The following is a 17,568-nucleotide window of genomic DNA, read 5'->3' as shown; positions in this document are numbered from 1 at the left end:
TCATCTGTTACATGTAAATGTTGAAGACATACACATATAACTGCATATAAGAGAGGGTAGATTTCACATTCATTTAGATACTAATGGAGTAATATGGCAAGTGTTGACACTGATAAAAGAAAAACATTCACTTATTCATATTTCACAATGATATAAATAACCCTAGCGTACAGAGGTAATGTAATATCACGGTGAAGTTTTGATACTGATCTTGAAGGTCATTGCAAAAGCGATACTGTTGTAACTTGATGATGTTAAAAAAAAACCTAACAGTCTGTAGCACTTATCACGTGTGTGTGTGTGTGTGTCCATGCACAAGGTTAAAGAATGGATTTGATTGGCAATATTATTACGACTGAGTAATATGCCACAATTTAACATCGTAACCATACATCAGTGGTGCCAGTAAAACTGCTTGAGAGCTATTAATCCCATGTACAGTTGCTTTACTTGAGAAAGATGTACCCATGTGTGGGGGGGGGGTGATGGGCACAGGCTCATCCAGGCCATTACACTGACCCAGCAGCCACTTACAGGTGAGGATGAGAGAGAGGCCCACCCAGGAGGCAGGAGACGGAGTCGTGCCCCTTCGCACCGCTGCGTCTCTGCCAGTGGCAGCCCGGTGATTTCTGAGGCTAGCGGCTGGCTGGGGGAGTCTGGGATGGTGGCGGCGATTAATGACCGTCTGGCCCGCGGAGATGGGGCTGTTTACAGCGAGCCGGCCGCACTAAGAGCCCTGTCGCGGGAACAATAACACCGCTCCGTCCGCCGCCATAACTCAGCCTCTTCCCTGGCCTCTGTCTTTTAACCCACGGCTTAATCAAAGCTTTATGACAGTCTTTTGTGCCTTTATGGACTATATATTTCCCCAACAGATCCAAACACCGTCCCGCGGGAGAGCTGCGGCGTAAGTGGAGTAAGTGCACGTCCAGTGGTGGGTCACTGACCCGGCGCTTTAGAGAACGCTCCCTAATGTACAGGGGAGGGTAACGTGGGCCTGGGCAGCTCATGGCCAAGAACAGAGACTCCAGTTGAAAAGACACAGACAAATATGTCAGTGTCAGACGGGCCTACCTGGGTGATCTTCTGACTGATCCGTGGGCCACGATCTCGTTCGTCAGGCTCAGCCACCCTGCCGAGGTGTGTTAGCACGAGGTGTTTGCAAGTTGCAATAATGAACCAAAAGGCTAGTGCAAATGAAGTGTACGCTGGGTTTAAGGTGTGTAATACCTGAACGTTTCCAGCTCGAGCGTGAGGGCAGGTAGAGCTGCTGATAGCCTCGCTGTCTGTTTGATCTTGTTAATGGAATGTTCCCCTCTCTCTGCTTATTTCCATGTCTTCAAATGCCTGCAGGGATGGAAACGTTGAAGTGCTACACTTTATGCAATATTGCCTGCACTTTTGCCAAAAGCAAATCATATGGGCTGGTTAACCCGGCTAGGAAAGTTTAGAGAAAATCGAGGTTCACTTCAATGTGCAGCATACAGCGTTTTCCAGGTAGTGCATACATCAGTTCTGGTTTTCCATAAATAAAACGCTATAAGAAACATCACAAAAATCCTGAAATTAAGCAAAACCTATTCACATCTTGTCACATGGGTTTAAGGGTAGCCATCTGCTATATGTGAACAAGTTCAAACTTCATTAAAAGCCAATTCTTTGGCAAAACATCCAAAGTAAATAGTTTGTCCAAAGTAAACATGACCTTGAAATATAGTATATGTGTGTATGATTCTAAATAGAAACGTGAAGATATATAAGAACATTATATAAGACAACATATAAGAACATTAACTCCATACCTAAAGGTTCACATCCCACCAAGTTGTTACTCCAATGAAAAATTGTGAGGCGTGGAACAATTATTACACACATGGGCTTAAAATGACCCAAAAAAAAGAGAGTGACAGCATTTTTGGGCAAACACGTCTGAGCTATGAGTCTTTGCTGTGGTGGGGGACGTGGGGCGCTGCCAGACTAGGAGATGTGGGGAGCGTAACGGCCGTGCGCGCCACCATTATGATGTCATTTAAGTCCTTAATGGGGTCTGAGGGTTTTTGCGTTTGGCCACTTCGAAGTATCAGGTTCTACCAGCGGACCTCTCTAACATGTCCAGGATTTAAAGCCCATGTCTTTGTGCGATCACTCAGCTCAGCACAGCCCCCAGGGCAGCCGTGGGGCAGATTAGTGCCGATACACTAAAGAGAGTCCAGAGACAAACGAGAACGGTCATTACTCAGGGATTTTATTAGCCTCCCTCTTCTTCCTCACCTCACTAACGTTTACCCTGTAGTGAGTTGTGTAGCATGAAGAAGGTGAAATACGTAGCACTGGCTATTGGAAAGCATAGAAGGAATCACCTAAAAATTGAAATGTTTGGATTATTTATTTATTTCTTTTACAAATGAGCAGGTAAATAAGAAAACTTGCAGTCTGCCACAACACAGTCTGTGCAAAATTAATGTTATTTATGAACACATCCATTCACTATGAATACAGTCAATATAAATTGCACATTTATAATATTCAATATTTTACTTTAAAGGTCTTCAAAACTAAGTCTTAACCGGTGATTCATGTACATTTCATCCTCTAGCCTACATGGACAATGGCATAATTTGTTTGAAAAAAGCTTTTGCATTTGGTCTGCCTTGTGTATTTTTGGGAAAAAACAATTTTGCAATTATTTGCATTTGCATTTTTTGGAAGATTTGATTGGATGGGAGGGTGGTGGGTGGTGACACATTCTTTTCTCGTGTAAATGTGACTGTTGAAAAGCTCTTCTGGGAAAACAGCATTACATGTGTGTAACTACATCTTTTTACTCCCAGTGAATCATAAATGTGCTTGTGAAAGCAGGAGCACATTGAGCACTAAAAGAATCTAATTGGCTCTGTTACAAATTAGACCTTCATTATCAGCATTGTCCATCCCAATCAATTAACCAATTTTACATCTAGAAATACTGCCTAGGCGCCCTTGTAAAACCCTTTACCAAATTAACGGTACTGAAACGGACTCGCGGACCTACAAAGAGGCTTCCCACGGACACACACACTCGGAGACTCGCATAGTAAATGTCTCAGGCTATTACCTCATGTTAATTGCGAAAGCACGAATGAACTAAAGGAGCACATCTGACTAGAGTCGATGCAGCTTTTTTGGATTACCAAGGTGAGGCAAGACACAGCGGAGGGATGGATCTGTAGGCCCGGAGAGCGCGGGCCCAGCCGGAGGAGGCAGCCCCAGAGGCGTGGAGGAAAGCCAGGAGCGAGCGGGTGAGGTAATGCTTTCACAGGCATGTCCCACTGCGTGCTCCAAAGCTGCTGGAAAAAATGGGTCGGCGGAGGGAGGGGCCGCGCGGGGTGGCTGGGCGTACGCCACACCGCACCGTGCTCGGGCCTGCTGAATTAGGCCCGGCCCATCAAGGTCCCTGTTGCGCTCGACACCAGCACTGACAAGCTCCACCAACAAACCTGAACAGGAAACCGTGGAAAAACAGAGGAGTGTATGTGTGGAGGTTGTAGCGGTTGGGGGTTGTATGGATGTGAAAAGACAGTGAGGTTTTCTAGACATGAGCTTTCAACTGGGGAGAAAAATCCTGAAGTTATCCGACACCGTGGCTCCTCTGTCAGATAAGGTCTATTTTTGAGGCTGTAGTAGAATTTCTGAGTCACTACCAAAGCTATGCTTGTCAAATGAGGACAGAGCCTACATAAGATAGCTAAGACAAGCTGTGTCATTCAAACCAACTCTGACATCAACTCTGATGTCCAAAGACTTCATACGCATGACACTTTGGAAATCTCCAAACTTTAAATTGATTCACTTGGGCTAACTAATTACAGATTAGACTCTGTATCAGAGTCTTTGTCTGGCTTAAATGTTTGGTGAATATTAAATTTTAAATATATATTCTTAGGAATTAAACTTTGCAGACAAATATTGATTTTCTTAGGTACGAGTTGGTGTCAGGGCCGGAGTGGGCCCCTTTTTCAGCCCGGGAGTTTCATGCCCAAATCCGGCCCAAATCTTATTTTTCCCTTCCAATCGGCCCAAACTAGAGATTGACATGAGCCGGCCCATCGGGAATCCTCCCGAATCTCCCGATTAGCCACTCCGGCTCTGGTTGGTGTCATGAAATGTCATTGTTTGGTAACCCTCTGCTGCCTATCTAAAATCACGACTGGACTTCAGTCCCTGTGAATTGGAACATCTGTAATCTACAGACTTATAGATGTTGGTACTGCTAGGCCACGTGTTGAAACTCCAGAAACGTACTTACTGATGGACACGTTTTATACTGAAATTTGAAGAGCTATATGTGAGGGATTTAAATGAGCTACAGACTTTGGAAATACCTGCTTATTTAATGGGCGATTTACAGTGTTGTTTTATATCACATGCTGCCTCCATGTGGCTACCATGTAGAGCTGCACCATGTATCCTTTTGCATTTGAAGTTAGATTTGAGACGGCCGAATGGTAGAATAAACCCACTTGTAATCCTACGTTTGCTCCATGGACCTACCTTGATCATATCAATGCCACATACTGAGAAAATAGTATGTGGCATAAGACATTGTTCGTGACCCTCATACGTTAGCACAAGCTAAAACGTGCACAATCCATGCAAGACACAAAATGCAAATGTGACCTAATGCACAATCTCAAATCCGAGTGTTTTTGTAATGCCAATCTGAGTAAACTGAGTCTAATTAGTAATCAGTCTGAGTCTAATTAGTAATTAGTAATAATGTACTGGCACTCTTTCACTACTAAGCTACAGCACCTGGTAAAAAAGAATACAATTAAAGTGCAAGAAATGACTGTGGTCAGTGACTGACACCGAGAGCCAGAATTCTTTGATTGGTCTTTTAATCCTGCACATTATCACTATTCAGGTAACGTGACGTCAGCTGCCCTTGATGCCGGGTCCTCCCTCCCTCCCTCTCTCTCTCTCTCTCTCTCTCTCTATCCCTCCCTCTCTCCCCGCTGCTCTCCTCCAGCCGCCGCTCTGCCGCCGCTGTCTGGCCGCCGGTGCGTACGTGCCGTCCCCCTTTCCGCTCTCCTCCAGCGCTCGATGTAGCGCAGCGCAGCGACCATGACGGGCATCGCCGCCGCCTCCTTCTTCTCCAACACCTGCCGCTTCGGAGGCTGCGGGCTCCACTTCGAGTCCCTGGCCGAGCTGATCGTGCACATCGAGGACAGCCACATCGGTGAGTGGCGGAGGGGGGGGAGACGCGGTCCTGTACGGCGGCCGAAGCGCGGCGGTGGCGGCGGCGGCTCCACTTCCTGCGTCCCCGCGGCGCTGTTGCTAGGTGTGGCGTCGAAGGCGCGGATGTTCTCGGTTTTTTAGTCCCATTTCTCGGCCTTCGTACGACGTGCGCGGTTAACGACGAGTAAAACTAACGTCACTTGACCGAATTCGATCCGCCGGGACGGTCCGGACGGGTCTGACGTGCACGCACATTCGTCTGGGTCCTCCGGGTTTATTTTTTTGCGCGGTTTGTTATTGCTACGCTAGGCCCGCGTTGGCGCACCGCGGCCGCCCGCGCTGACCGGAGACTGAGGCGCTTCAGCCGGCGCGGATTAGGCTGGTCGGGCCGGCGGGTTGGCCACGTTCACCGGTCACCGGGACACTGTAAAACGTCGGTGAACGGAGGGGCGGCTACCCGCTAGCGGAGCGGCGGTCCGGCTAGCTACGTGTCCCGTTAGCTAACGTTTATAGCGGGGCGTACACGCTAGCTGGAAGTTAACGGGTCCCGTCAGGTATAAACTCGTGACACGCTCGTTATTTCACACCGGGTCGAACTGAACGTATCGGAACTCGGTCCACAGGACCCACACGGTGGTGCCGTGGTCGCTACATCGTGTTTTATACCGGTTAACCCGACCGGGTCGCTTCGAGCAGGCCGTGGTGCTGCTCCAACTCGCTCAGGCGCGTTAGGTCCAACAAGTGAAACATAATTTCTGCGCATCTAATGCGAATATTGCGCATTTTTAGTGCGAACGTTTCAGGAAAACTGAACGTTTTCTCTGACGAACTGAATTCACTGCGATATCACATCACATTTGATCTGTTTGCATCGCATCAAAATGACCAGGCCTTTCTGCTGGGTGTTTTTCCTACATCTCCTCCCAGTTCCCTGCGCACATTGTCTGATTGTTTTATGGGTCATGTTCCAGTAAGATCTGCTAACTGGAGTTCTCGGTGGCACTTAAGCCTTTGACGGGGCTCGTAAGGACACGACTCTCCCCTGGAGATATGTAAACACTGAATCATATTGTTGCTCTCTGTGGGTGAGGTCGCATTGGGGTCATCCTGCAAGCAACTTCCGTTTTAAAGTACAAACAAACAAAATACAAATCAGACACCCAGAGTCAATGTTGGGTCTTGACAATACAGCTGGAGTTCTTAACACACTTATATTGGGGTGTGTGTGTGTGTGTGTGTGAGAGAGAGAGAGAGTGTTGCATAATCCTTAAAGTTGTACAGTAAGTCCTCCATGTGCATCCAGTCCAACAATATGAAATCACTTCACAATTATACAACTAAATGGCCTCCAGTGGTATGAAACTGATTCCTAACCATGTCTCACCACTTTTCCAAATAGTGACAGGTCTTCACCAGATATAACACTTCAGTATTTCATTAACATTAACTGATTCCATGCTGTCTTGATTTGATGGGTGAGCCGAGAGGTCTGATTCCCTAATCTCGGCAGTGGTAATGAGACACCGCAACAGCCCATGTCCCGGAGAGTTTGGCTGCTGGCTGAGCGTGAAAGACTTTGTAATGAGAAACCCACCTGTGGGGAGGGGACTAACTCCTTTGTGTCTGACTGGCATGTCCCTCAGCCAATCAGTGATCCTAGTGAGAGCCAGGCAGCTAGAGAGCTTCAGCTTGAAATTCTTGAGGTGTTTACTTGTGCTCCCTTTGCTCGGGCCCAGTGCAGATACTCACTGGTACTGGCTGCTGGGCTTATGAGTGAAAACACGAATTTCCTCTCTCACCTTTCACGGCTGCCAACCTGATCCTGGGTTATATGCATTGTGAAATGCTGATATATTTCATAATTTACAGATGAATTCAGGATTTTCCAGCACTTCCCAGAAGATGCTTCAGGAAGCTCTTCTCTTGCCTGCTGCTGCTTCAGTTTAATGTGCTCTTCTGACAATCTTGTTCTTGGCCACACATAGCGAGACCATGAGTCACGTGTTGATGGAGTGCTTTTAACGAGATGTCTGCCATCTGCAGCCGTGCCTCAAATTGAAGGCTTGTGCCGCGGTGTCATGGAGGAGTGATGGTGCGAGTTGGTACTCACTGCAGCGGGCCAGCACCCTGCCTGCCGGGCATTAGTGCCAGCCTTAGACTGCCACGCTGTCTGATGCTGTTAGGAAATCGATCTCGCAGTTGCACGTCCGCCTGAGAGCTGCCCGAGACTCTATCTTCAGCATTAGCGTTAGTCTGAGGGGCGAGAATCACAGCGCGGCTGCACTCCCGCTTTTGGCCAGTAGGGGGAGATCCACACTTGGGTTTATGCCTCCCTCGTCCAACCTTTCAAAGTGTAAACAAATGTTTCCATTGGGGGGGATGAATTGGCTTGGTTTATGATCTGTTTGTCATAATTCAGTGGCTGTGGTGCTCTGGAGAAACAGATGTTTTCACTGTTGCGAGGTGGTGAGAAGAGACCTGGGAACAAACGCCTGTCTCCTCTTACAAGAACATCGCTGTGGTGGTTTGGGATGCGCTACAGGAGAGATGACTGATGTCCCACATGACTCCGCCCACCCCGGTCTTCTGCTGTCAGCTGTTGGGCTAAATGTGTTCAGCTCACAGCTTCACTTTATGCTCTGATTGCATTGTCTAAGTGTCTTTTGTCTGTACAAATCCAATATGACAGTGCTGTGTGATAGAAGCTGCATAGGTCTCTCTCTCTCTCTCTCCAACACTCCCCTTTTCTACTTTTTTTTTTTTTTGCCTATTAGCTGCTTTCTCGCATATGATGTGTCTTGTATGGATCTGAGGTGTGAGCTGAAGGAGCAGTCGGTCTTATTGGCCAGTAACGAGGTAATTAGAGGGCCCAGGAGTGTGGAGGGAGAACCTCACTCCTTCCTTCTGTGTCGCTCCCCCTGAAGTGAGAACTCTGGCACAGGCTGCGTAGCACCGGGGAAGCCTAATTACAGAGCGCGTTGGCAGATTCTGCACTCTCTTCCTCCTCATCTGGGGGCCCGCTGCTCAAACACATTCTCATGCTTTAATTAGTGCCAGGCTAAACAAGGCCTGCATTCTAGCCGTGAGCGTTCTTCAGCTCTGGTGCTGTGGGGGTGCCTGTCCAGCAGGGGGCGCCGTCAGGCCTTTGAAGGAGCTCGTCGTGTTCTTGCCTCCAGTGGGCCACGAGCGGTTCTTTACTGCGCAAATGAGCTCCTGAAGGTTTCAACTGAAGTAGTTATTGTGACAGTTTAGTTTTTTGAGCTAAAACGGATTGGTTCCTGTAAAGAAACCGAAGTGTGACGTAAACAAATAGAAAGCTGTAGATGAGCAGACGTGCTCCCGTTTTGACTCACTTTCTCAGTATGAATCATGCTTGGGGGGGGGGGGGGGGGGGGCGTGACCAGGGGACAAAGACTGACGGCCTCGGCTCCCGCAGGCCCCCGTGAGGTGACTGTGGATGACTTCATGAGATGAGCTCTCCTCTAAGGTGTTTCCGGTTATAAGTGTTATGACACGGAGATTTTTAAACATTTGGAACACTTAAAGATCCAGTCAGGAGCTGATGAAGCAACAGGTCGACCTCCTAACAGAGAATATTCTAGTTCTGTATTTATTTTTTTTTCCTGATGTAGGAACCCTTGGAGTAATCGAAAGTTGTAATGGGCCATACAATGATTTTGGACTACAGAAACAATTGTCCCCGGGTCCTCTTTTTCTTTATTTTCATGATCAGATCTGGATTGGTTCCTCAGGGGCCCTCAGATTCACATCCTGGTAATGCAAAAGCATTGTAGCAGTAACATCAAACATATTGTACCAGTAAAGCCACAGTGGCTTTTGGTGAATTCTGCTTCTAGGCGGTTCAGTGTGATAACGGTTAGGCGTCTGCAGTCGTCTGCTTTTGCTGTCAGTACCGTCACACTCCAGGAGGGGTGCGGTATGAGTCGGAGTTCCGTCTGTTGTGAGTGATGACCTGGTTAGTATAATCAGGGTGGTGTACAGCTTCGTGACTCTAGGACTGAAGGCGGACACCTTGTCATTAAATAAAGTGGCACTGTAGTTAATCCCTCGACGAAAAAAAGAACTTGCTTTGGGAGTCTTGAACACCATCACAGCAACAAAAACCTAATTTAGAGCTGCTCGGACGTGGTTTGTGAAGGAACCTTTGTTCACGGTTAACATATGCAAGCCCGCCCTTCATGCCTCGAGATCAGAGTCCTCGAGGTTCGGTCCGGGATCGCCGCTGCCGGTCAGCGTTGTGCCACTCTGGCTCCGCTTGAGGCTAACGATGGCGTCCCTCGTCAAAAACCACATCGTCCTCCCGAACAATTGCGTCTTTCTGGGCCTCTCTGCACCCGGCGCTCATTTAGGGCACCTGGAATGCATCCCCTCCACCAAACCCCCCCTCCGCAAAATCGCGGCGGAAATAATAAATTTGAGGAGCAGTTAGTGGAGCTCCCATAGCTGCACCTGGTGAAGCTAATTACCTTCAGCCTCTGTCCCTCAGCCAGCGCCGGTCTTCTCCGGTAGGGGTAAGGGGGTGCGTGTGCAGGCCTCGCCCAGCCCTGGTGCGCCCCAGCTAATGACAGGAGGGCCTCAGCGTCACCTCGGCCGGGTCGTGGTGGGCGGTTCCGTCCGGTTTAGGTGGTAGCGATTGGCCGAAACGGGAGGAGCGTGCGCGTGTTGATTTGATGTGGTGTGACGTGTGCTGAAGAAGCTTTGAGGGACAAATGTGCTGGTGTTGCTCGGCGCGGTGGGGGACGGGAAGCTTCCGCACGGGCCGCACCCTCAGCACAAGCGCTTGTTCTCACGTGCGGGGCCCCGCTGTAAACGTGACCCCCTTCCGAGGGCCACACGGAGGCATCCTGTTGAGCACTGGGAGAGGAGGAGGAGGAGGGGGGGGGGGGGTCCTCATGTCTGGCCAGCAGAGAAAGACATCGGTGGGAGAGACGGAGAAGGAGAGTGATGCAATTGGTTCAAGGTTTATAGTGACACTATTATGACCATGCAAATGAGTGGCAGCTGTACAGGACCTGAGTGGAGACTTGGGTCTGCCTCTCCAACGTCCTCCTCCTCTCTGTCCTTTCCCCTCATTACACACACACACCTACATGAGTGGTGTGAACAGAGGCTCTGCTTTGACGTGCAGAGTTGTGTGCACGTATATATCTGTGAAGAAGAAAGAGAAGAGACCACCGTGGTGGACCACCTGTCTGCGTGCTGGACGCCTTCCCTCCCGGCCTGGGATCTGGCAGGCTGCATCTCCACGCTCCTGATTGGCAGCTAGCTCAGGAGGGGGCGGGGTGGAGGTTGCCCTGCAGGGCCTCCGGATACTAGTGTGTGATTTACGGAGTGTGTGGGGGGATTGATCCATGGCTAATTGTGTGTGTGTGTGTGTGTGTGTGTGTGTGTGTGTGTGTGTGTGTGTGTAAAGCCCTACTCATTTCTTCTAGTTAGAGGTTAGAAGAACTAGGGATTTTCCCATCTATACCTGGGGTCTTTTTTACTCACACAAACAACCTTATTCACACACGCTCTTAATCCCTCTGGACGTGAACAGAAGAGCAGGGCTGATCTTAACGCCTGTGTGTCTGTGGAGCTGCAGAGGGCCTGATGTCTCGTGGAGTTGTGTAGTCAGGACTAATGAAACACTTATAGGAGTGCAGCGTGACGCTGGAGCCTCACAACAGCAACCGGCACTGCCTTGCCTACGCAGACAGACGGGCATGGAGGCAGACAGGTTGTAAGACATGCACACAAGGTAGACACACAGTTATATAGACAGATGTGTACAGCTACACAAACTTACAGTTTGGTAGGTGTGAGGAGTCCTCTGTTGTTCGGCTGCGTTTCCCAGGCAACTACCAGGTGGCAGCGTCTGCATGCCTGCATAATTATGAGGTGCAGGAGTGTGATGCCACGCTGGCCGGAACTGTGCTGCAGATACACACACGCATGGGGGGGGGGGGGGGGGGGGGGGGCAAATATGGTTTAGTTTAAACAGGGCAGAAAGAAATGTGTTTACTCGTAGGAGCAACATGGAGAGGCACTGTGTGTGTGTGTGTGTGTGTGTGTGTGTGTGTGTGTGTGTGTGTGTGTGTTGGGGGTTGGTTGGGCAGAGGCAAAGTCTTATTAGATGAAGTCCTTTTTTACTGCATTAGTGTTGTTGACTGGAGAATACCCTGAGAGGTGGCCATCTGAAAGCCATTACCCTGACGGGACAGTGCGAACGTGGGCAAAGCCAAGCACGGGGGCCATGAGGATCTGATGCAGAAGCCTTCACAGCCTCTGGAAAAAGTCTCTCCAAACGGCCGGACTGGCCAGTCCTTGCTGCGCTCGGGCCCTTGTGACGCTCCACAGCGTTTCGGGGTCAGAGCAGAACCCCATGGGTGAATGATTTTAACTTCCTTCACACTAGGGGGCAGCAGTCCTGCATGACGTGGCCCAGAACAATTTATTCCACCTTGTAATGTTAGTAATGCCACATTTTCACCAAGGTTTCCTCTGTTGTGTTTCTGTGGAAGGTGTGGGGAGGTGGGGCTGACTGCATCCCAACATTCTCAGGCATGCGTTGGTCATGCCAAAGCAATGGGCTGGATTTGGGAAATGGTGAAACCAGTCAACTTCTGGAAGCCGAGGGTGTTCATGTAGACCAGCGCGGCAGTGTAGCAGACCAGATGTCTGGAGCGCACAGCAGAAAGGCCGTCTGATGTGGTCCAACATTGACCAAAATGACTTTTTTCTTTCATAATTAAGTCAAAATTAAACAAAATGGTGGAAAAACTAGCCTTTTCCACATTTAGTTAAGGCATCTGACTGATTCTGCTGTTAATTTTCATTTAATGACAGAAGCTTTATTAATGGAGTTAACTGCCATCTGGGAGTGATTGGGGGGTGGGTGAGTGGTGGGAATCCACTGTAGTTTTGGAGAACCTCTGGGTGAGAAATGAGTAATATGTTTGCTTTATGTTCACTTCGGGGATGGTAGACGCTCAAAATGGCTTCCTCCATGGAAAAAGTCATTACTAGATAATTATCTCTTCACACTCGCACACAAAGTTTGCACATTTTACACCACCCTCACTCGCTTCTGTTTCTCTTTTTCAATCTTTTTCATTCTTGCCTCCCCCCCCCCCCCCCTTTCTCCTTTCAGACACAGACCCTCGTGTGCTGGAGAAACAAGAGTTGCAGCAGCCAACATATGTCGCCCTCAGTTACATCAACAGGTGAAAATACCACAGAGTGACACATCACAGTACATGGTCACACAGACCCGTGTGAGGCGTCCTTTAGTGATGAAGTCCAGTTGTCTGAGAACTATAATGGCGTGAGCAGCGTGGTGATATGGGGGTTTCTTGGTTTGGGGTCAAACATGGAATAGTGTTAACGTATGCCAGTCTGGTGGCTGCATACTGTACACTGTTATTCAGTAGTAGGTTTTTGAACTTTTGAAGTACAGACCAATGTGTATTGTGATATATTACAATTGCGATGTGTCTTGTATTAAAATACAGTGAAGTGTTCGATTTTATGAAAACACCATTTTGTATCATAACGGCATATTCTCACATGTGCATTTTCTGCAAGACTGATGGAAAAGCCTGAATGGCTTCCTCATGAAGTTGGTTCAGAGACCACCAAGAGCACAGAGCTGCCATCACAGTGAGGGGATGTTACTTGTATAACGATGTGTTTAATAAAATCACCTGTCCATGTTTTGATACCTTTGCCGTTTTGTAGAATATTTTGTAATGTTATATTTTTTTCTGTAAAAACCAATGTTTGATATCATTTGAATGTTATGATTCCTCAAAATGCATTCTTGCAGCACGTAATTAAAAAAAATTGTGCTGTAGTACTTTACACTTTGTATATCGGTATTGCAAAGGCCGAGATCATGATGGCAAATTACAAATATATTGTACAGCCCTGTCCCGACTGCAGTACTGGTCAGTACATGGTAGTTTTACCTCTCCTCCCGAATGTCTCCAGTCACTTTATGACTTTGTTTGGGGTCAGTGCTCATGTGTGCTTGGTGATGGAGCTTCCCTCCACCACTATGGTGGAGTGCCCCGTATGATGGTTCTGTGCATGTCGAGAGGTTTAGTCTGGGTCATCTGGGCTGCGTAGGAAACAAGCCCTGGTTTGCTCTCTAGCTGCTGGTGAGAGAATTACGCTGTCTCGGCTTCGTGTGGTTTCCTGTAACTGTAATCCGTTAATCCCACGCCCGTTTTAACAGTGTCTGTGCAAACATTTTACTTTTATGAACATTTTATTTATTAAAGCATTCACAGTTCTGCGAAATGCCTCTGGTTGAACTGGAGGAGCTTGGTGTGGGAGAGATCGCAGCCTTCATCTCCTTCACCTCAAGTTCACGACGACGCGCTCTTGATTGCTTCGTCTCCGCCCCATGTCTGCGTAGGTTCATGACGGACGCGGCTAGAAGAGAGCACGAGTCTCTGAAGAAGAAGGTGCAGCCGAAGTTGTCTCTCTCGCTGACCGGCAGCCTGTCGCGGAACAGCCTGTCCACGCCCCCGCGGCACAGCAGCGGCAACCTGACTCCGCCCGTGACTCCGCCCATCACACCCTCGTCTTCGTTCAGAAGCAGTACCCCCACAGGTGACGCAGCAGCACACACCTGGGCGTTATGGCCATACCCCTCTCCGATACGTTTCCTCCTATGTAGATCAAATTTAACTCCATTGGGAATTTGGGGCTTATTTAATATTGAAGTGGCCTGTGAGGTAATTAAACAGTGAGTTATGCTTACTCTTCATTCACTGAAACCACGGCTGTGTGTTTCCCATGGCCGGTCCTAATTGTGCCATGTCATCTCTTCCACCCATTAGATGTTTTCAGGACATTTTATTGGTGTGGGTTTGAATTGCCGCCCAAGTAGTGGCGTAGTTAGCATCATGCTATTACAGTTCATTACACTGCAGCCCTTCACGGGACCTTCCGGTACTTTCCCGTAAAAATACAATTGCGGTGTTTCGGTGGCTTTGACAAAGGGACAATAAAGGTCTGTGGGGAAAGATCACAGCGGAATTCAAAACCCTTTCTTCTGCGTATCGTGGAGGCCCATGGGAAACGTAGTTCTTCGTCTGCGTGCGCGCATGCAGGTAGCGAGTACGACGAGGAGGAAGCGGACTACGAGGAGTCTGACAGCGACGAGTCCTGGACCACCGAAAGTGCCATTAGCTCAGAGTCCATCCTCAGCTCCATGTGCATGAACGGAGGCGACGAGAAGCCCTTCGCCTGCCCCGTGCCCGGCTGCAAAAAGAGATACAAGGTAAGGGGCCAAACGAGGCAGGCCTCTCTCTCTCTCCTCGCTGGGGGTGTGGAAGCAGTGGCGGAAAGGCAGCGACCTTTGGCCTTTCAGACGACAGCAACCTAAAAAAAACAACGAAAAACATGAGAAGCAGCTGCTTATAATTTGGGTTGGGGTGGATCGATCCAAACCTGCTTTTGTCTCCATATTGGTGACTGTGTTGGACCCAGTGTGTCCTCCTGTCTGGTAGGAAGGTATGGCGTGCATAGAGAAGAATGTGGCTGTCGGTTAAAGGTTTGTAGAGCGGCCTACAAATTAGCTCGCAATCTGTTCTTTGACATCACATTTAGCAAACCAGAAGAACTTGACAAACGGCGTAGTGTGAGATTTAGCTTTGTACTACACGTGGGAGACTGCAAGTTCCGGTAGTCCTGTATATCATCGTACCAAAGAACAAACCTGTCATCTGCTGTTGTACAGAATGTGGGGAATCTGCGTGACGCCGTGTGGACGAATTGTTTTGCAGAATGTGAACGGTATCAAGTACCACGCCAAGAACGGCCACCGCACGCAGATCCGCGTGCGCAAGCCCTTCAAGTGCCGCTGTGGGAAGAGCTACAAGAGTTCACAGGGCCTTCGCCACCACACCATCAACTTCCACCCGCCCGTCTCCGCCGACGTCATCCGCAAGATGCAGCAGTAGAGTGGGCCAGAGTGCCAACCAAATCACTCTCTCACACACACACACACACACGTTCTCGTACTGGCGTGTGCCGTCGGCAGACGCTCTTGCTGCCTCGAATAATCCCACCCTCCCCTCTTTTGCTCTCATTCTTCCTCGAGGAAGGCTGCCTGCCTCGCCTCCTGCCTCACTATAAGGGTGCTCTTCCCCCCTCGCTCTTCGTCTGTCTCCCCATCATTCCACACCTCCATTAGGAGGCTCTTTATCCCCTGTTCATTCCGTCTCTTCACAAAGAGGCTTTTAATCCTTTTTTTTTTATTCCAACCATATTAAAGGAGCTCCCGCGCTCCCGTTACACTACAGTTGCATGCTTTTTTTTTTCCATTATTTGTATCCTATTATCTCTTTTCTGCCTATTTGAGATGATGTAGCTTGGAGTTTGCAGTTTTGTACTTTTGCACATTCAGTCGTTCTTTTATTTTCTGTCTTGTATTACTGTTGATATAAGGTGCTTGTTGTGAACTAAGACATTGTGGCAGGATCTGTCGGACGCTGCCGTCACCACGGGGTGTGGGGGGGGCTGGGCCGTGTGTACTGCAGCAGCATGTTGAGATGAACTGAAGCCAGAACATCTCGAATCCGGCCAACCTGGCCACGACCCTGGCTTCTGGCGTAGTCCAAAGTTCTGAGATCCTCAAAAAGAAAGTCTGAATGTTAATGGTTCAACTACCCAAAACGTATATAAGCAACATTCTTAGTTATAGATTGTAAATAACTATATGCAGAGACTTTCTTAATCAAGTATTTAATCTATGCTTTATTCCCGAGATGTTTTTTTCTTTTTCAATTCAAAAGCTATACTAAGCCAGAGACACAATTCAGATTCATTTAAACGTTTTAGCCCATTTTTGGACCGATCCCATTTTTGCACCTAAAATAACAATCTCAGGTGACAAATTGCCAGCATTTCAGAACTGTAATCCTGCCCTGATCTTATATAGATATTTTTTTTTTAACACAGAGGTTACACCGGTCCCGGGTCACAGCTATGGCTGGTGCGTTCTAGAACCTCTGGAGCATTCTAGAACACCGTAGCTGTTCATCGCCTGGTGAAGTACCTGAAGCACTTTGTAGTGACTAGTTGCCAACCTAGTTAGATGGTTTCGTTGCCAATATGTCAGTGGCTACGAGGTCCTACTCGTGAGTCACTGATTTTAAATTCTAAGGAATCGAACACACCGCCCTGGCGGTAACTCTACTGCACCCTCTCTGCTTTTTGTTTCCAAATAAAGGAATTCATTTTCTTTATACACACACACACACACACAAAACCTCCAAAGTGTGGGGTTAGCGAGACCGGTTGCCTTGAAAGATGCTAAACGACAGCATTCCAGTACAGTATACGCGTGTTGCCAGGCAGTGGTATAACTAGCTCAGTTAGTGTTTATCCCTCGACCCTGGCTGAACTCTGGCGTTACCGAGGTGGACCAACGACGGTTCTTCCAGAGCTCCACAGTAAAACTGTTCCCAAAGCAGGTGCCTATTGCAGTGTTTGATGGCTGCTATGCTTTCGTCAGCGTGTTGCTTTCGCTTCTGCTGCAGAGTTCAGTCGAGTGGGACAGGTGTGGCACGTGAGAGTCTGGCGGTGGAACTTCACGCCTCTTCCTGCGCCAGGGAGACCAGCTGCATGCTCCCGTACAAATACATTTACCCGAACGCTGATCAGGGATCAGTAACGGCTTTTCAGAGTAAAGAATTAGGTTCTAGAGACAGCTGTGATGCGTGAAAGCCACTGATCTTTCTGAGAAATTGTGGGAAATTTTGCATTTAAGTTGCTGGTTCCTAGGCCTGCCAATCATTCATCATGACATCATCACTGCATGGACATCGGTGTTGCAATGGAACTGCATTATCTGTTTAGATGAACATTGTGACAGTATTAAACTGCCAGTCTGAAGGGAAGTATTTGACATGTTGTGCATAGTTTATGTATTATGTCTCTGTGAAAGTGCATTAAATTATATTTTCATATGTTTCTGGGGAAAAAAATGTTCCCACATGTAATGAAGTTAACACCAAGGGTTTTGAAACTGGTGACTTTCTTCAACAAAAGTTTAAAAAAAACAAAACAAAAAAAAAAACCGACAAAAAAAGCTGCTTCATAATTGTAAACCTGGTTACAGTTTAAATATTAAATGGCCTCTGATGTGTTTGGAGAACTCTGTGCATTTGTTTTGTCTGATTGTCTGAGACAGTTTAAAGATAATATTTAAACTTTGTGATCTTTGCATGCCAGATGTTTGTGAACTTGGTCTTCCAAGTATTAGACTAGACTAATACTATTAGACTAGAGCTTAGAACAGAAATAGAGCAAAAAATAACAGTAAAACTTACTGAC

General features: G+C 48.0%; 1 protein-coding gene across 2 annotated transcripts; it reads left to right on the top strand.

The window, feature by feature from the left end:
- Positions 1–4,956: 4,956 nt before the first annotated feature.
- On the top strand, positions 4,957–17,389 carry jazf1b (JAZF zinc finger 1b). 2 transcript variants are annotated; one of them, XM_076970726.1, is made up of 5 exons: positions 4,957–5,218; positions 12,371–12,443; positions 13,640–13,836; positions 14,340–14,509; positions 15,015–17,389. In XM_076970726.1, the coding sequence occupies exons 1-5, from the start codon at positions 5,104–5,106 to the stop codon at positions 15,189–15,191; spliced, it is 732 nt and encodes a 243-aa protein (XP_076826841.1). In that variant the 5' UTR covers positions 4,957–5,103; the 3' UTR covers positions 15,192–17,389. The 2 variants fall into 2 exon arrangements, with proteins under 2 accessions (XP_076826841.1, XP_076826842.1); XM_076970727.1 differs by lacking the exon at positions 4,957–5,218 and adding an exon at positions 11,213–11,606.
- Positions 17,390–17,568: the final 179 nt, after the last annotated feature.

Source organism: Brachyhypopomus gauderio, chromosome 13 (genome assembly GCF_052324685.1).
Source record: "Brachyhypopomus gauderio isolate BG-103 chromosome 13, BGAUD_0.2, whole genome shotgun sequence".
Classification (NCBI taxonomy): domain Eukaryota; kingdom Metazoa; phylum Chordata; class Actinopteri; order Gymnotiformes; family Hypopomidae; genus Brachyhypopomus; species Brachyhypopomus gauderio.
Note: the sequence above shows the minus strand (reverse complement) of the source record. Positions and strands in the feature narration are given on the sequence as shown.